The sequence below is a fragment of the Drosophila albomicans genome, chromosome 2L (assembly GCF_009650485.2).
Source record: "Drosophila albomicans strain 15112-1751.03 chromosome 2L, ASM965048v2, whole genome shotgun sequence".
Taxonomy (NCBI): Eukaryota; Metazoa; Arthropoda; class Insecta; order Diptera; family Drosophilidae; genus Drosophila; species Drosophila albomicans.
Window position 1 is genome coordinate 10,555,993 of NC_047628.2, and position 18,816 is coordinate 10,574,808.

The following is an 18,816-nucleotide window of genomic DNA, read 5'->3' on the forward strand; positions in this document are numbered from 1 at the left end:
GCAGCCATGTGGGTAACGCCCCCGGACTCAATAACAATTTCACGTTCTAGTACCCAAAGTGCTGCGCAAACACGAAATCAAATAAAATCGAAAATCGTCACACACACACAACCATAAACTGTAAGCTCTCCTATGTGTTCTTCGGTCATTCTCTTGCAACTCGATTGTTATTGATATATGCATTATTGCTGAGCTCTGGACATTTGTTTGGCAGTGATTTGGATAAGGCTTGTTATCCCGTGACCCAATTACAGATCATTTAAGTCTTCCAAAGTATTTGAAATCTGATAATGTAATAGATAGGAGAATCATTCCAATTTAATGGAGAATTATAATAGTCGTAAGAATTTATGTACTCACCTCTCAATTCTATAGACTACTCTTAAGAAATAAATTGAGAATAATTGTGTGTTTGTTTTTATTTGTATTTGTTTCCTTTGCATACGAAGCATTCGCATAATGATGTTTATTCCGCCGTCTCGGTTTGTTTTTAGTGGGGGGATTAATTTAATTAAATGTACATTATCACTCTTATCAATTAGAAACACAAACTAAAGCCTATGATATATTTATGTTTTGTCTGTATCGTACTCGTTTATAATATAGTTTATGTTTAGTTTAGTTTTATCCTTAATTAGGCTGCCATTTGAATATGTGAGCTTAGTTTTGTGGTTAAATATAAATACTTGTGTTTTATTTGAAATTAATTGCGTGTTGATTAACAGTTTAATTGTAGTGTTTTGTTTTTGTTGTCGTTTTCGTTTTGATTAGTGTCTCGCCTTGAGCTGATGATACTCGTACTTCAAGTTCCAAAATTATTTATAATGCTGTCTAATTTAATACAAATTATATCGCAAGTTATTATAATGCTTATAACGAGTACATAATTTACAATAGTCTGTCTGATGAATACATAAAAGTGTCCGTGTGTGTTTGTGAGTGTTTATCTAATTATTTACATATGTGTTTGTGTGTTTGTGTTGGTGTTGTTGTATTTGTGTATTTTAACAATTTGGCAGCGTTAAGATTTTTGTTTTTGTTTTTATTCATATTTTCCAATTCAATCTTATTTGATGTGCTTGGTAATTTGTTTCAACTGCTCTTTCCCGCAACAGCTTTGGGCATAATAATGCAAAGGAATACCACAAAAAACTTATGCCTAATGAAACCGAACCGAAAGTGGCAGCTTATTAACAAAAGTTAATGATTATATATGATTTGTAATACATTATTAATTGGCCTATTACATGCTATTCATCAAGTAAAGTAAAATGTCACCTAATAAAAAAAATTATTAGACATTAAAAAAATAAAAAAAAAATTGTTTAATTTGCAATACTTTTAAACGTAAAACACATAAATAATAAGGGAAATCAGGCTTCACTTTGAATCCTAGAATTAAACAATAATTATTTCTGAAGAAAACACCAACTTAAATAAAATTGTTTTAAGTTTTGGAAAGAGCATTCGCCTTTCGGTTCTCCACTGCTTTTAGATGTTGTTATTTAATTTACTGCCGCTTGTTTGCCATAAACTGTTATGGTTGATTTTATTATTTTTATAAATCTAGCACTTGTATTTGTTTTTCCTCATTGTTTTCGCTTGGGGGTTGGGTAAACGGAGTGAACCTAAATTTAACCGCATTGCAATTGGCAAATTGTTTAATTAAGTATTTGTTGTTTTTATTCATTGTTTGTTTGTTCATTGTTATTATTGTTGCAATGTGTGTGCTGCGAGTTGTTAGTTTTGCTCTGTTGCGTTTTTGTAATTTTCTTTGTTTTTGGTAATGGCACTTTATTAATACAGCTTGCATTTACTTGTTTGTCCTAATGATGCGATTCAATTGCTAGCAGAGTGAGAAGCATTGTAAGCCAGCAGATGGATCGCAGTGCGTGGCCTCCACTGCGTTTACCTTTGGACCAATCGTAGCTATCCGGATTGCTGCCCATGAGTTTCTGTTCAGATTTTCCGATCTCATTTAAATTCGATTGATACTTATTGCCCACTGTAAATCACGAACATGGATATGGATATGAATACTTGCAAATGACATTCGAAATCACAAATGGCAGCTACTCACATTTGTCATACACAATCACCGAGTTTGTGGGCAAATCGCCGCCAGAGAAGCCATTAAAGGGTGTGTTGGCATCGTAGAGAAAGTTCACTGTTGTTGTTGTCGTGCGCAACGTTGTGGTTGTGGGCGGTGGTTGTGTGGTCGGTGGACTAGACACTGCAATGAGGAGATAAAGAGAGGAGCAGGGTAATGAGTATGAGCTGTCGTTTTCGATAAACGCTTAAGAGATAAATTATGCGAGACATGCAATTAATCTTCATCTTAAAGTTTAAGTTTGAATACTTAACAAATTAATAGCATAGTTGCACGGATTGCCCATGATCAATACTCTATGCATAATTAATGTTGCTTGATATTAATATTCAATAATGTACTTTAAATAGTCGACGAACTGCTCAATTAATTTACACTCAGAATAAGTAGTACAATATTGTACAAAATGTTCCACATTGTCGGCAAAGAAGCCGGTTTTGTCCACTCAAAAGTATTTTTTAAATAGCTTCTAGCGTTCCTAGGAGCAAAACTTAAACGGTTCGGATATATAATATATCTTTAAATATTGTAAGTAATTATATAAAATATAATGTATGCATATTTAAATAGCAAACGTACAATTTTTTGTTATAACATTTTTTTGTAAAAGACTTTTAAAACTGTTCAATATCGATTTTCATAATATCCAAAAGTTCTTAAATCGAGAATTTTATAAATTTAAATTATCGTTGAAGTTTTGACTCCGCAAATTGTCGATTAAAGAACAAAACTACTAATTTTTCTCTTAATGTAGCTCAATTATGGAATCAGAAATGATTTTATGGATATTTGTCCTTACATAAACTTATCTAGCTATCATTTGCTTATAATTTGTTGATATTTCTGCTTATAATAGCTTAAAAGACAATAAGTCTTTAATCTTAAAGCCATTCTGAGCTATTGTGAGCTAAGCTCTAAGGATTTGCTGCCAGCTCATTTTGGAGGCTTTTACTTCACTTGCGAGCCATCGTAAATTGTCTCCGGTTGATTCGGCTTTCGTTTTCAATTCAATTCATTCCTGGGCGTCCTATCATTATTTGCCGGCAATTTGTTGAGTAAATTTATGAGCCTTGATGCTGAACACTCTCGTCGGTTGGTACAAGCAACTTGGCGCTTAGCTGTTGGCACTTGGCGTTTGGCGTTTGGCTTTGCGATGCCATGCTTCAATCCTTAACTGTTTATCGCCAGCTATGCCAAGGGATGATGGCAGCGATGCTGACCACTTAATAAAATTGTCACAGGTTCATTGTTCGCATTGTGTTGCCAATGTGTGTATGTGGGCATTATTGTCGCCTCTTATTATCAGCTGCTGTGGTTGCTCTTTGTTACCTTTAATTGCTGCCCCTCTCTCTCTCTCTCTCTATCTATCTCTCTCTCGTATTGTTGTCTGCAGACGGCTGCCGTTTACCGTCTGCCAGCTGCGTTTTTATAGGCAGAGCTCCAACAAAAAAAAGGAAAGAAAAATAAATTAACTTGTCGCATTTTCACATTGACAATTTCTGGCCTCTATTGGCCATGGCCCTTTTGGCTGGCGCCCTCTTCAATTTTTTTGTATTTTCATTTGGATTTTATTTGTGGAGCATCGAAACGAAACGAAACGAAACGATACGAACGCGGAGGATATTTTATATTGTTTTATGAACTTTTGTGACCGGAATCAAAGTTACGTACTCGCTGATACTCTGATACTTTAATGGCCCGCCAACGGGGAGTGATTTAGCAAATTGACAGATTATTGGCATTTTATTGGCTCACGCCCAGCAAAACAATGGCAGCATTTTAATTGTCGCGTATACGCCGTGTTAGCTGCCCATAAGTACTCGCATGCCATAACGCGCCACAACGACTGTCATATCGATTTGCAATTACTTTTAAAACCTGACAGCAAACACATTTGGCCAACTGCATACGAGCCTGGCTAGCCAAAGCTCAAAGAGCTCAAATTTCCAACCAAATGTGAAGGGAGATTTTTGTGCTGAGTTTACGGAATAACTTTGTTAATATTTTGATGGCAACGGATTTCTGGCAAAGTTGACAGTGCCTCACAAAGAGATTTAAGTTCAAGTTCAGCTCGTTTCATTTCAACTTATTTTAATATAATTGACCCCACGCTACAAAAGCTGCAAACTATCTGTAAAACAGTTAAAGTTAACATGTTAGTATTTAAAGCACTTTTCTCATGGCAGTTTTCTTAAATTTAAAATATGGTAAATTATCTACAATTTAATGAGATCTAGTTTGTTTGTAGGCAGATTATGTGAAAAGATTTTATAACTAATTCGAAATTGTTCACTTGCTCCCAAAACGTAGCAAAAATTTCATTAAATATCCCATTTAAGTTATAGTGTGGTGAAAAGTAGTTAACTAAGAAGAAAATATAGCAGTGAACTTCAAAAACATGAAGTAAAATAGCATTTAGAAAAACTCCTGCAAAGAGATGGCAAAAATGATCAATTTATCACGTTGCAGCTTCTACGCAAAGGGTAGAAGGGTATTCTTACTTTAAGACGGCAGGAAATATATATAACGGGCAAAAAAGACATGTCCGTGTCTCCGTATGAAGACCTAGATCTCAAAGACTATAACGGATAGAGACATAATTTCGAAAAATAACAAATCAATAGTTTTGAAGCTAGAATCGTCACAAGTTATTAAAAAAAAAAAAAAAATAAATGTTAGTTGTGTTGTCAACCAATCTATGGTATATATTGAATGTAGTATTTACTTTATCACTATATACTATATACCACATATCGCCTTGTTATGTTTTAGTATTATTTGGCATATCTCTTTGTATGTATCGAATATAAATTTAGTATATTTTAAGAATGCGGTTGAGGATGGGTAATCATAGTCTCGACTGCAGCTTTACATGTTTTTTTAGCGTCGAGTGTAAGTAAAATATGATATTCTCTGTCTTGAAATTACTAAAATTAATCAAAAAAAATCATTTTGCACTTAATAATATAACACATAAAGATAATATATGAGCTCTATTTTGCTAAGAGTTGATTGACTCTTGAATAGTTTGACTGCCGTCCAACTGGTTAACTATATTCTGCCTGGTTGACCGTTGGCTGTGGCCTCACCAAAAGTAATGACCACATTATTTGCCTAAAACTCCATCAATGGCAAATATGTGTGTTGAAAACTGTCACAAGCCTGGCTGGAAGTTGATCGCCACACACATTTGTCTGCCATAATTAAAGCCACAAATGGTGTAGTTTTCAATTGCGCCGTGTCCAAACAACAAACAACAAACATAAACAGAAAGGGGCATGTTTAGGTCAGCGTTTGTTATTTATCGTGCGTGCTCTATGCGCTGTGTGCGGGCCAATATTAAAAAGTATAAATAACATGGCACTTACTGTAGAGCTTTATGTTGCCGTCCATGTCGCCACGAGGATTCTTGGCGACGCATTTGTAGTTGCCATAATCGCTGCTCTGCACATTGGTTATCGTCAGTCGCATGGTCGCCTTATACGATGGATTGCCCGGAATCGTTTCGGTTCTGTAAATGATAATAAAGATAAAGGAGAATGCTTATTATTGTAACTCAAACACAACTGGAAGGCGTAAACAAATGAATTGAATACGGCTAAATTGTAATCGCATCACACTAATTTGGGCAAGTTCAATGACAGCCGTGACTACGTCGTCTATCGTGGGTCGTGTACTGTGTGTGTTTGCAGTCGTTATAGGTCAGTGGCGAGTGTCGCAGTCACAATGAGCATCAATCAGTGATATCAAGGCCAAGGTGAAACTGATAAGCGGAGTGTCGTCAGCGTCGTCAACGCTGGCGTCCATTTAATCAAACCAAATCAGAATGCGACCCGGCACACTAAATAAACCTCGGCGCACAGTGGCTGCCAAGCACTCCCCAGCAAGGTGTTGTCACTTTTTAAAGATTACAAAATCATGTAGTAAAAAATTACTTTTAACAAAGCAGATAATACTATTGTGGCTGAAGTATTTAAAATTAATTTGTTCTAAAGGTTCTACATTAGATTTAACGCACCTTTGCAAGATAATCCGACTTATATATAAATTTGTTACCTGAATTAATTTATATTCTTTTTGTATATAATGTATACTATGTTATAAAAGCAATATACTATATATACTATGTTATAAAAGCAATTGAACTCTCTATCTAAATTTTCAATTTTTATGCTTTCAAAATTGCAATTTAGCTGAAACATCTGAGTTTTGATTAATAATTTCTAATCAAAGACAAACAAAGACAAAAATAGTGAATGAATCCATATTATGGTACAATACAAATCAAATTTTGGAATATTATGTTTATATACAGCAAACAAATTAATCTTTACTTTGTACACAATGGAATTTTGCTGATTTTTTTTAAATTTGTTTTTTTTTGTATTTTTATTTGCATGACATCAAAAATTGCCATTGATATTTGCAAACATAATAAAAAAAATAAAACAAATTCGTAAAAACTAAAAATAAATACAAGATAATTGTAGTTGTAGAAAAACTCCAATCATTGCCTGGTATATTTTTATTAAACATTAATTTGGAGTAGAAATAAAAAATATTATATAGGCTTTTATTTAAAGGTATCTAAATCGTAACGGTATTTTTTAAGGAGTTAAATAACCACTGCTTCCACTGTGCCGCTCTGCGATGAAGACTGACAGGCAGTCAACGCTCTAATATTGCACAGTCATCTGGTTAAGCTGCGCTCCGAGTCTAGTTCAACTAGTGGACACAGTTTTAGTTCCAGTTATAGTGCTAGTTATATCGCAGCAGCAGCCGCAGCATGCTCAAGCTCAGCCTCATTGTCTGGCTGCTGTGCTCGCTCACGTGGCGCACCACGCCCACCAGCTGTCGCCAGACGCGGCCAGCTCCCAGCATCCAAGAGCTGCTCGCCACTCAGCTGCAGAGCTACATGGACACCAAGGCGCGACCGTGCGAGAATTTCTATCAGTATGCCTGCGGCAATTGGCAGCTGCATCAGCAAGCACCGCAAGACAACAAGGAGGAGCAACCAGCAGTCGGACAGCAGCAGCATCAGCAGCAACCGCAAAGGGATCAACGGGAGGCACAGCAGGATTCACAACTGCAGCCAAGTGACACGCTCGCTGTGCTGGATTACTCGCTAAATCGTCAGCTTGAACTGTTGCTGCGACGTGGCAATGCGGCTGGCAATGAGAGCAGCGCCGAGGAGCAGCAATTGCTGCCGGAACTACACGAGAAGATGCGCAGCTATTATCGCGCCTGCAAGCGATTGAAGCCCTACAATCTGAAAAAGTATCTGCAGCTGCTGCCGCCGAGCAACGGCAACCACTGGCCGCTGTTGAGTCGGAGCTGGCAGCCGGAAAAGTTCAACTGGCTGGCTACAATTGGCAGACTTCGTTTGTATGGCTTGAATGGTGTGCTGCTAAAGGAGCAGGTGCTGCCGCGCTGGGACGATGCCGGGAGCTACAGTTTGTACCTGGACAAGCCCGGTTTGGTGGAGACAGCGCCCATGGGCGAGGGTGCCATGATCGAGCTGCTGTTGGACATTGGCCAAACAAAGCGGGTGGCCAATGAGCTGGCCCGCCAGGTGGACAGCTTTGAGAGGCAGCTGCATCGACTGCAGGAACTGGAGGACGACGAGGGGGCCAAGGAGATGCAGTTGGGCTATCTGGCCGAGGATTTGCCGCAGCTGCAGTGGCTCAACTACATGCAGCAATTGCTTGGCCACGACTTGGATCTGCGCTCCACGCTCATCATACAGAATGTGCCGTACTTGCGGGCGCTGGACAAGCTGCTGCAACGTCAGAAGCCGGAGACGCTGTGCAACTACATCATGCTGAAGCTGCTTGCATTCCTGAAGCAGCAAGGTCCAGCGGAGATATCGCGAGTCGAGTGCATTGCCAGCTTGAGACGCGCCATGCCGTTGGCTGCCAGCTGGCTAATTGGACAGAGATTCCATGATCCGAGCAACGAGGCGATCGTGAGTGATCTATTCAGTCGTCTGAAGCTGCGTTTTGGCCAGCTGCTTGCCGAGAATCGTCTGCAATTGCAGCCACTGATTGTGCAGGTGTTGCGAGAGAAGTTGCAAGCCATGCGACTGCAGCTGGGCTTTGTGCAGTTGAATGATTCCGACCAGGTGGAGAATTACTACGAGCGAGTGCAGCTCAGTGCCCACAATTTCTACGGCAATCAGCTAGCTTTGCTGCGACTGCGCGTCGAACAGAATCACGAGTTGCTGCTTCGGGAGAACAACTGCTCGCTGTCGGATCTTAGCTATCTGATGGAGTTGTGGCAGAGCAGCAGCTCGTCGCCGTTCTATGTGAAGCCGAGGAATCTGGTGATGCTGCCGTACGGCCTGCTGCAACTGCCCGTGTGGCACCGCAACATGAGCGAACTGCAGCAGCACGCGATGCTTGGCTTTGCTTTGGCCCACGAGCTGTTGCACGGCTTCGATAGCTCTGGCATTGAGTACGACAGCGTGGGCAACATTATGGGACCCAGCGAGGAGATTTCTAGCAACTCGCGCTTCGCACAGAGCCTAAATTGCATGCAACAGCAACTTGCCACAGGGTCCAGGTCACTCAACGAGAAGCTGGCCGACTACGAGGCGCTGCGTGTGGTGTATGAGACGTTTTTTGGGGCAGACATGCTGGTGGATCGCAAGGAGCCAAGAGATCCGCTGCTGCCGCAGTTCAGTCAACGGCAGCGCTTCTTCATTAGCTTCGCGCAGTTCTTTTGCGGCAAGTTGCAGAGCCTCAGCCTGCAGGCATCGCAGCATCTGGAGCACGCTGTTGATGAGTTACGGGTGCTGCAAACCTTGGCCAACTACGAGGAGTTTTCGCGTGAATTCGGCTGCGAGCGACGCACCAAAATGCAGGCGAAACAAAAGTGCAAAGTCTGGTGACATTTTCAATTATTATTAAGCACAGCAATAGATTGTTTATTGTTCAATATAAGCTTAAAACACACACTCAACATTACCACATCCGGCACTTTTTAGCGGGATGCATTTGGTCCACATCCTGGCGACAATTGTGGGCGTGTGCGAAGGCTGGAAAGTTGATCATCACCTGCCGGAGGCGCAACTCATCTGCATCGTGATCCACAAACTCCGAAGAGGTTCCATCGCCGCAGAAGAATTGTGCCAAATTCAGGAAGAACAGCTGGATCAGTGGTCGACTCGTAAACTCAGGCTGCGTCCGGTTGAAAGGAGAATCGTCAGCGAAGTAAGCATCGTAGGCTAGACGAATGCCTGTGATATCGGCTTCACGTTCGTCCAGATAAGCTGTTTCGTTGCTATTCATGCAGTCCTCGGCTACTTTGTAAAGCCTCTTCTCCATTATATCTGCACCCAATTCGTAGCCATTGCCTTGGAAATCAAAATGAATGCCACCGGTAACAAAGCCGTGCATTAACTCATGGGCGAGCATGAAGCCTAGCAAACTCATTTTGAAGACATCGTGAGCCTCGCTATGGAAAATCGGTTCCTGCATTATGCCATATGGCACAATGATCAGATTTTGGCGCAGCAAGTAGTACGGCGTGGAACTCATTGCCGTATCCGAGTCGGTCATCAGAAAGTAACTGCTGGCGTTCAAAGCTGGCTTGTGTAGCTGACCAAACCAGCGACTTGTGCGGAACTCCAACAGCTTCAGGTGACATTGCGCGTAATTGTCGCCATCGGAAAAGTTCAGATCCGCATAGAACTCTTCAACAAACTTGGTTCGATTTACGTCTTGCGGCATGTTGCCAAATTTAATCCACATCCTCCTCGCTTTAGTTTGCAGATGTCTCAATTGATTGCGCGTCAGGCGCAGCCGATTGCCATCGAGCTCGAGCAGAAATTGTTTGCGCAGCTGTTCAAAGAGCAGCAGTAGATCGTCCTTGTGCTGTCGCATCTTATCGGCACTAATGAATCGCTGCTCGTACAGCAGACTTACGGCCAACTCCATGTTGCGACGAACATCCTGGATACAGGAAATCTCATCGTCAATGTCCATAGCCTCCTCGATAACATGTGATGCAAAGCGTAGCATTATGTATGTGGCAATCACCTCAGGGTCTTCGTGTTGAAGAAACTCAATCAGACCGACGAGATAGTCCATGTTATCAACTTGCACTTTATAGTTGGAGGGTACGGTCTGGTTGCACACAATATTCACATAGTTTCGCCATTTGCCCCGCGTCCTCTGATCGAGTCGTCGCAAAGTTACGTCTACCGAGTCGCCCTCGGACAATCTTTCGGCCAAGGTGCGCACAGATAACTCCAAGCTCTTCACCTTGCCCGCCAGGTTTAACGCCTTTCTTCTCTCCACACCCAGCAACAGCAGCATCAACTTGGTTATTGTAGACGATTGTAGACGCTCGTTCTTCTCCTGAAAGCTGGGTACATCAATGTCGATTATGTACTTGCTGCTGTTCAAAATGTCCTGGTTGACGTCCAGTTTAAAGAACACATTCGACAATCCGTATCGCCGCAAACGTGCCAGTGTCTCCATCCATTGGAACTTTTGTCTGCCCCACGGATGAGATTTAGCTTTAAACTGTGGCCATGGAATCTGATTGTTGGGCGGCACCAGTCGCAGATAATTTTTGGAGTTTAGTGAACTCGTCTTTGTCTGGCGACAACTTTGGTAGAATTTCAAGACTTTGCTCTCGACTGCACTGAGTTGATTCACCGATCGCTGTGCCAGCTCATTTATGAGCAGAACAAGATTTTGATTTACAGCGTGATCGATTTTGCCAGTTATCTCGATGTAACTGTCATTCTCATGCACCTTGGCCCACTTGCCACACGCGTATCCATAGTAATCATCGCACGCCGGAATTGTTTCGTTCATATAGCTGAGGATTTCATTAAGAATTCGCGTATCCACACTTTCCGATTTTGCACTAGTTGCAAATATTATTAGAAATAGGAACAACAGTCCATTGAAGACGCGGCTCGTTCTCGATGTTGTCATTATCGCGATTATTGACAGACTGTTTTCACCTCAGCTCAGTCATGGCTTTTAGTATGTGGCAATTGTTGGCTGATAATGCTTAGAGTCAGAGAGACATATTCGCTAGATTACAACATTTATTGCGACTTGAACAAACAACGCAATCTGACCAAAATATATGAATCAAGTATTTGTCATTTTTGATCGCTACACAGGAAATAAAATCTAGATTGAAAAGTAGATTGCAAATCTTATTTTAAGATTTTTTAGATCTTAAAATAAATGAATCGTAAAATCTGATTTCTATGTTTAAAAAACCTTAAATCAATATGTTAAATTTGCATTTTAAGATTAACAACAACTTATTTTAAGATTAAAATCTTGATTCAAGAATGTATAAGATTTAAAAACTTTTCATTCTTAAAAGAAAAATATATTTACTTGTTTCTAAAAATGTTGGAATTGCCTTCCATTAAAATTAGAACCTAATTTTTGCCGCAAATCATTGTACACCATGTGATCGTTGATCTTGAGTTCAAACTTTATATTCGGTTCGTATATAAAAAGGTGTATGTGGTTATAATTGTAACTAAAATGTGTACAAAAAAATGCAATCTATTGTTTGGTTGGCCTTTTTGGATCAATTTTGAAATTTTTACATTCTTAAAAGAAGATTATAATCTTAAATTTCAAAATTTTTTGCAGAATTTTGATATTGATTTAAGAATAAACCTTCTTGGGTCAGTTTTGATATCATACAATCGCGACTTAAGATTTTATTCTAGACTTTAGCAAGTTTTTTCTTTCTGTGTACTCACTTGTACTTGGTGGACTCTGTAATCATTTGCTCATTCTCTCGCGTCCAGTAATTGAGGGATGTGGGATTTGCTTCGATGAAGCACTCGAGCGTCACATTGAAACCCATGGGAATCCCCACCAACTGATGTGGAATCCAAACCATTGGTGAAACTGCGAAGAAGAAAAGAAGCAACAAAAAAAGCTGTTCGTATATTTGTAAAGCAATTCGCTGCGTTGGTGATAACTCACAGTCGACGCTGACTTTGATGCGCTTGGAGACGCTGGGCGGCACACCGTTTGAGGCAATGCAGAGATAAGCGCCCATGTGGAGGCGCGAGATGCGCTCCAGTTCCAACGAGTCCGTCTCCAGGTCATTCACTGCAACAATGAAGTTCTCAAATAAAACCAGAGCGAGAGAACGAGCTGCAGCTGGACTTACCTTCGAGCGTTTTGTTGATGACAATTTTATGGTTGTCATCCCGTTTCCATTTGATGGACGGCTCCGGGCTGCCTTTCGCCTTGCAGCGCAGTGTAACATTGTCGCCCTCGCGCACAATCACATCACTCGAGGTCAGCGCATCGTCAATGTTTGGTGGCACTGTAAGCGATGGAGGGAGGTAAGGATATTTTCGAAATGGGTATTATTATTTATGCCAGCTAAACATAAACTCAAAGCAAGCAGCTCTTGATTTAAATGCAAAAACTTTTTGCATTTTTGGCAAACATCTTTGCCAAGAAAGTAGAAACGGCAACAAAATGCAAATATTCCACAACAGCGAAAAAAACATCGCGAACTCAATATACTCTTATGGATCTTTGAAACATAATTCTGAAGAAATTACATATTACGTATACGTATACGTATAAATTTATCAAAGCTTGTTATTTATATATATATATTTTTCGAACACTCAATTGATTGATCAATAATGATATCATTAAATATTCATAATTTCAATTCTCTTGAGACTATTTCTGTCGCGTTTAATCCCTCAGCTTAAGCCAAAGTAAACAACGAAAGCATGATACTCAGCTTAGTGAGCGTAGAAAAAAGCATTTCACGCATTGTTGAGTTTGACGCGCTGATTCAACTTTGTCCCGGGAGATATTTTAGTTTAAGCCTAATTAGCTTTGCTACGAGACTTTGGCCTGGCTAACTTCTGGGGCGACTCTGTTAATTTAAAAATCGATGCAGCCAACCTTCATCAAATTGTCATCAGCCTTCGGGGGGAGACGTCGCAGTCGCCGTCGCCGTCGCTGTCCCCGTTGCCATCGTCGGCGTCTTTGTCGCTGCTTTCTGGCTTTCAATTGCTGACTGAACGTTTCTGTCAAACCCTTTTTTCTTTTGCTTTACTTTGCCCTTCAAGTCGCAAATCTGTAATGAAAAATCTATGCAAATCAAAGCGCACAAAGCTAGAGGCCATGGCTATGGATTTGGCCAGACCCAAAAGCCAGACAAGCGGACAGACATTCGAACGGTTGTTGACGGGGAAGGGGACGGGGAATGGAGTGAACGCATGGACTGTCAGATCGAAGGCTAAACTGGACATATGGACGACGCGGAGGGACTAAAGTACATACTATATACTTGCTGACAGCCGCAGCTGCAGTTTGTCTCATTTGATATTCCAAGCGATGCCCGTAATCAAAAGATATCGCATGCAATTTTTTCATTTCGCTCGCAGTCCGAACAAGGTCTTTGGGTCACGCGTCTGAAGTTGACGCGCCGCCAATTTCTATATATAGTACGTATGTATGTACATCAAGTAATCAATAATGCCAGCATTCAATGTATGAATATTTCACGAGAAATTATAGATAATTATGGGTATTTAGAGAAATTAGTAAAAGCTTTGCAATTTCGCAAACTAAATGTATTAATTTGATTTCATTTATGATAATTTAATATGCTGATTAGAATATTGTAAACAACTGAATGTAGTTGCGACTAAGAATGAATAAATAAAATGCCAAATGAACAGTCTCTATTTAGTAAATAAATGCAGTTAATATATAACCTGTAATATATGCAATTTATTTCAATTAACATCAGATAATAGAAAATAGATGCATAAATTAAAGAGCATGTATTTCGCTAATAAACTCAATTTATAAATCTCAACTGTTAATTTCGTATCGCGATGCTTCTTTAAGGCCAACAACCAGTTAAGGTTAAATCTCTACCTTTCGGTCACATCCCCCGTGGGGGGAATGAACACGCCGCATAAAACCAAACTGTAATTAAAAGTTGCAATTACTTGAACTTTTTCTATGCGCCTGTAAACTTTTGTCTCTGGCTCCTTCATCTCTCTCGGCTGGCTCATAATACCCCAATAAGAAGAAGAAGAAGAAGCGAGAACCTTTATGAGCCAAAAGAGAGACTAGAAAAAAACAGAAGAAAAGGAAAGAAAAGGAAGAGAGAACGAAACTTTGTTCGAACCATTTGCTGTACTATTAATAAACGCTTGATGTGCTAATCGTCGAGCTGGACACGAACACATACTGAATCGCTCCTTGGGCAGCTGTTGTCCTCCCCATTTGACATATTAGTTTCTTTATTGATATTTAGCAGCTGGCGACAAAGGCGAAAACTTTTCCCACACACACACACAATGACAGCGACCAGAGACAGACGTGTTCATACTCGTATTGTATATATTGTTTTCTAGGGTAAACTTTTCACATACAAGCTGCAAATTTAATTAGCAAAAGTCAACGCAATGATCAAAGTTTCGACTTTGAGGCCTGTCAGCCAGTCACATGCCCAATAAAGCATCCACATCGAAAAACTGAACCCTCATTGCATTAATAATTTATAATTGTGAATCGTGAAGGGGATCAACATACAAAGTTCAGATAATGCGCCAAATTATTTAATTGCCGTGTGCGCTTGCCAAGTTTTTCGCTCTGCTGATAACATGAACTGGTCAAACGAAGCAACCAAGCAACCGAGCAACCAAACGAGCCATCTAACCATCTAATGAGCGGCAATTAGTCTTCATATCCTTACCGCACACGTAGCTCTATTTGAGTTTATTATGCGAACCATAAATTTTGTGTTGCCTCCCAAAAAAGTTGGACGCTCACATCTAAATGCGACCATTAAATGCTCTTCTTGCTAATATCATAAATATGTGTTTAGCATACAAAATATATATAGTTTTAGTTTCTGTACATATTGATGCAAATATTTAAATAAGTTCTAAAATTTCTAATAATAGATAATAATCTAATCCTTTATCATTCGCCATTTGGATTTAAACAATTTTATAACTCAAGTTGATAAATATTATATAATATAAAAGGAAAGTCATTTTCTTAATTAATTTAATTTTAATTTATGAGAGAATTATAGTTTAGCACATCGTTTATAATCATGTTTTATGAATTTATTTTTTGTGTTTTTGTGTTTTCTTGTCATTTCTTTAGACGATCAATTTATATTTCATTCATCAATACTCTCGCTTAAGTTATTTGCTTATTTCTTTATTAATATACTATATCATAAAACTATTCTTCAGCAAATCATTGTCACGATCATGTTTTATGGATTATTTATTATGTTTTATTTCTTTTTTAATTTTTTTAACCGATGATCACTTTATATTTAATTAGACCACTTTGTCTTTTTAAATATATATTTTTTCTAATTACATTTTCGCTATATCACAGGCTAAATATGTTAGCAATAATGTGTAGTTGTTGGCAACAAAAAATAGGTAGGTAGTCGGTTGCTTTCAACTCAGCGGCGCATTTGCTGCTCCTCCCTTTGCTTGTGAATGTCAACGTTGTAATTGAATTTAATAAATTGCCTCATTATGTGAGCAGAAATTAAAAATTATGCGCCAACAGAGTAAACATTGTACAGTGGTCGCTTCGTTATAGTTGTTGGCTGTTGCTCGTTGTTGTTTGCCATGTTGTAGCATGTTGTTGCATTGTTGTTTTGCATTTTGTGCGGTCATTTGGCCGACTTTTGAGCTGGGGATTTCCCCCCAATTGCACTCACACCAAGCGCGCGATGCGATGCGATTCCCCGGGGCGCCCCAAAGTATGCAACACACAACGCTCTGCCAGTTGGAGCCGCATTTAAATGCATTTTGTGTGCGTGGCACATAAATTCAAACGCGTTTAATGTTTGTTTTTACAGACCTCTCTCCCTTTCCCTCTCTCTGTCTCTCCCTCTCCACTGTCACGCAACAGTGCCTTTTTCGAGGAGATTTTATTTCATGGGCCTAGCGCGCTTGTTTCGAAATCGGCATTTTCTGTTTGACTCAGCAAATTAAATTCACAAATGTTGCGCTACGCTCTCTGAAATTTATTTATTTATATACTCGTTTGCCGAACAACATACTGCATTTTTTCGCCTATTTAGATGATGGCAAATGCAACGTTTTAATTTCATTACATTTGCTGCACAATGTAATTATCATTTTTTCACCACTTAAATTGTTAAATTGAGTGCCCAAAGGGCCGTGTGGGCAGCAGGAGGATCTCGTGTTCCTAACATGTTTATGCATATTCTGTAAACTCAACCATATACAACCAGTAGTTTTTTCACTATTGCGCGTCATTTAATTTTGTTGGGCTTAATTGGATTTGATATGTAAATGAAATGCTTTTCATTTGATTTTATTTTGCTATATTTGACAATCTCAATTTTGTGTTTATGGTTAGGCATCCGTTGTTTTTTCTATAACTTTTTTTGGCTGATGCGCGCTTTTGATTTTTTAATATTTAAAATAATTTGCACAACAAGCTATTTGTTTGTTTGACATATGATAACTAAATATACAGTTAAAAGAGTAACCCTCAATTACGATATAAATTGACCAGAGTGAAAGATTGAAAAAAATGTGCAGCAAATCACAATTGCAATCAAATATCTGGTTTAATGAAATACTCGAAATCCAACCATATATAAATTTCTCATTTAGTGCATTCAAATTAATTATGATAAAAGCTTTTAGGTGCCTTTAAAGCCACTCTTAAATCCACGCTTACATCCAATATTAATGCATTTAATAATCTCCCGCAATAAGCGCAATTATATCAGAGCAGTAGAGGGTGAAACTAAATAGTTTGTTCTTTACACTTCATTTAAGTTGTGTCTTTGTGGGCAAAAATAAGATGGACAACCGTTAAATGTCGCAAATAGCTCGTGTGGTTTGAATCGTTTTTCTCTGTCGCACACCCAATGAAAACAGCAAATAATAGTTGTGCAGTCAGGGTAAAGGAAAAGCGAGTCCACAAAAAAGTGCGCGATAAAAAAATTGTCGAGAGACGGACTTTGTTTACCCATTTGGCAGTTTTCAGCTTTCAGTTTTCGGTTTCCATTGTTAATTGTTTGGTTAGTTTGTTTTTTATTTGTTTGCTGTCATTGTTTGGCTGCTGCTTTAGCAAGGACGCTCTCAATTGGCTGCGGTCCTTTGCCTTGCGGCATTCGCAAAGTTAACCTATAAATCTAATAAAAATGTATCCAAGTTTTCAATGTTCTAGGAAATGCTGGAATTTCGCATGAGATCCGCTTTTCAAGTTGACATATCAACATCATCCGGTGGACAAACATGCAGCGCACTGAGCATAACGCACTAGACAGCACAGCAGAGAAAGATTTTTTTTTATGTGTGCAAAGGGGAAAGCGCAGCAGGACAGTGGACAGAGTGGGGGCAACAGACGTTTTGCGGCAGTCACATAAATCAGTTTTTGTGGCAAAACTTGAAAAATATGTGCGCAAACAAATGGCAACCAAGCGGAGGAGGCTGCACAACTGAAAACTGAAAACTGCGCCATGCAACAGTTAGGACGTGGACAAGCCAACACACAGAGATACGAGACAGAGGCAAGAGGCAGGGAGCAGAGAGAGGGGCAGACGCAGACAAAGACTGCGAGGCACACATGCAAATGCGCGAGGACATACAGAAAAGGACACATATGCTGCACGTAGCAGGATTTTAGTTTAGGCTGGTCAGAAAAATAGAATAAAAAACATGAACTATGCACCAACTTCATACTTCGGAGCATACCAATTTCTATATCTATGTCTATATCTATATCTATATCTATATCTATATCTATATCTATATCTATATCTATATCTATATCTATATCTATATCTATATCTATATCTATATCTATATCTATATCTATATCTATATCTATATCTATATCTATATCTATATCTATATCTATATCTATATCTATATCTATATCTATATCTATATCTATATCTATATCTATATCTATATCTATATCTATATCTATATCTATATCTATATCTATATCTATATCTATATCTATATCTATATCTATATCTATATCTATATCTATATCTATATCTATATCTATATCTATATCTATATATATATCTATATCTATATCTATATCTATATCTATATCTATATCTTTTTTTAAATTTCTGAACCCATTTCCTATATAGCTTATATACCCTATTTAAAGTAGAGTGTGGGTATAAAATGCCTGCGGCATATTTTAATTCTTTTTTTATATTTCTCGTTTTCTTTTTTGTTTTCTGTTTTGCCTGCTGACCAGCGACCAAAGTTGTCATAGTACTATTTTTTCCCCTGGTAAATTTGCCTTTTCAGGACTTTTGCCACATCAGCGTGTGTCGAGCATATACTAGTATGTGTCTGTGTGAGATAAGTGTAAGCTTCGTTTGTATGTTGTAAAAAAAATGTAAAAAGGAAGAAAATAACAAAAAATTACAACGACATTGCTGGGAAATTCGTGAAGCGGAGTCTGCCTCTGCCGTTTTGGTCACGCCACGTCAAATTGCCAGAACACGCGTGTGGTGCGTGTGAGGCGTGTTATTTGAGCATTTTACAACACTGAAGCGTGCTTAACGGCTTTTTGAAAGTGCTATCAGAAAGCACAGAGAGCACACAAACATAGCACACACAGGCACTCAAGAGAGCGAAAAAAAACCATAGAAAACTGTAGAGTCAGGCATATTGCAACGCTATG

General features: G+C 39.0%; 3 protein-coding genes across 3 annotated transcripts in view; 1 reads left to right on the forward strand and 2 right to left on the reverse strand.

The window, feature by feature from the left end:
- Positions 1-1,373: 1,373 nt before the first annotated feature.
- The window catches only part of LOC117564515 (neurotrimin), a 78,786-nt gene continuing 61,343 nt past the window's right edge, over positions 1,374-18,816 (reverse strand). The window contains exons 5-10 of the mRNA XM_034243335.2: positions 12,275-12,433; positions 12,085-12,213; positions 11,856-12,006; positions 5,479-5,621; positions 2,081-2,233; positions 1,374-2,005 (exon numbers count right to left, since the gene is read on the reverse strand). Of these exons, the coding sequence (XP_034099226.1) occupies positions 1,827-2,005; positions 2,081-2,233; positions 5,479-5,621; positions 11,856-12,006; positions 12,085-12,213; positions 12,275-12,433 (914 nt within the window). The 3' untranslated portion in view covers positions 1,374-1,826. The remainder of the gene's footprint in view (positions 2,006-2,080; positions 2,234-5,478; positions 5,622-11,855; positions 12,007-12,084; positions 12,214-12,274; positions 12,434-18,816) is intronic.
- LOC117564512 (neprilysin-4) lies at positions 6,874-8,999 on the forward strand. Its single transcript, XM_034243332.2, has one exon. It carries the CDS (start codon positions 6,897-6,899, stop codon positions 8,997-8,999), a length of 2,103 nt encoding a protein of 700 aa, XP_034099223.2. The 5' UTR covers positions 6,874-6,896.
- LOC117564513 (membrane metallo-endopeptidase-like 1) lies at positions 8,997-11,091 on the reverse strand. The gene has a single exon (XM_034243333.2). The coding sequence runs from the start codon at positions 11,056-11,058 to the stop codon at positions 9,073-9,075; it is 1,986 nt and encodes a 661-aa protein (XP_034099224.1). The 5' UTR covers positions 11,059-11,091; the 3' UTR covers positions 8,997-9,072.

What these genes read in the sequence shown, in the direction of transcription:
- LOC117564512 (XM_034243332.2), top strand. Translation starts at nt 6,897, where the DNA reads ATGCTCAAGCTCAGCCTCATTGTCTGGCTGCTGTGCTCGCTCACGTGG.
- LOC117564513 (XM_034243333.2), bottom strand. Translation starts at nt 11,058, where the DNA reads ATGACAACATCGAGAACGAGCCGCGTCTTCAATGGACTGTTGTTCCTA.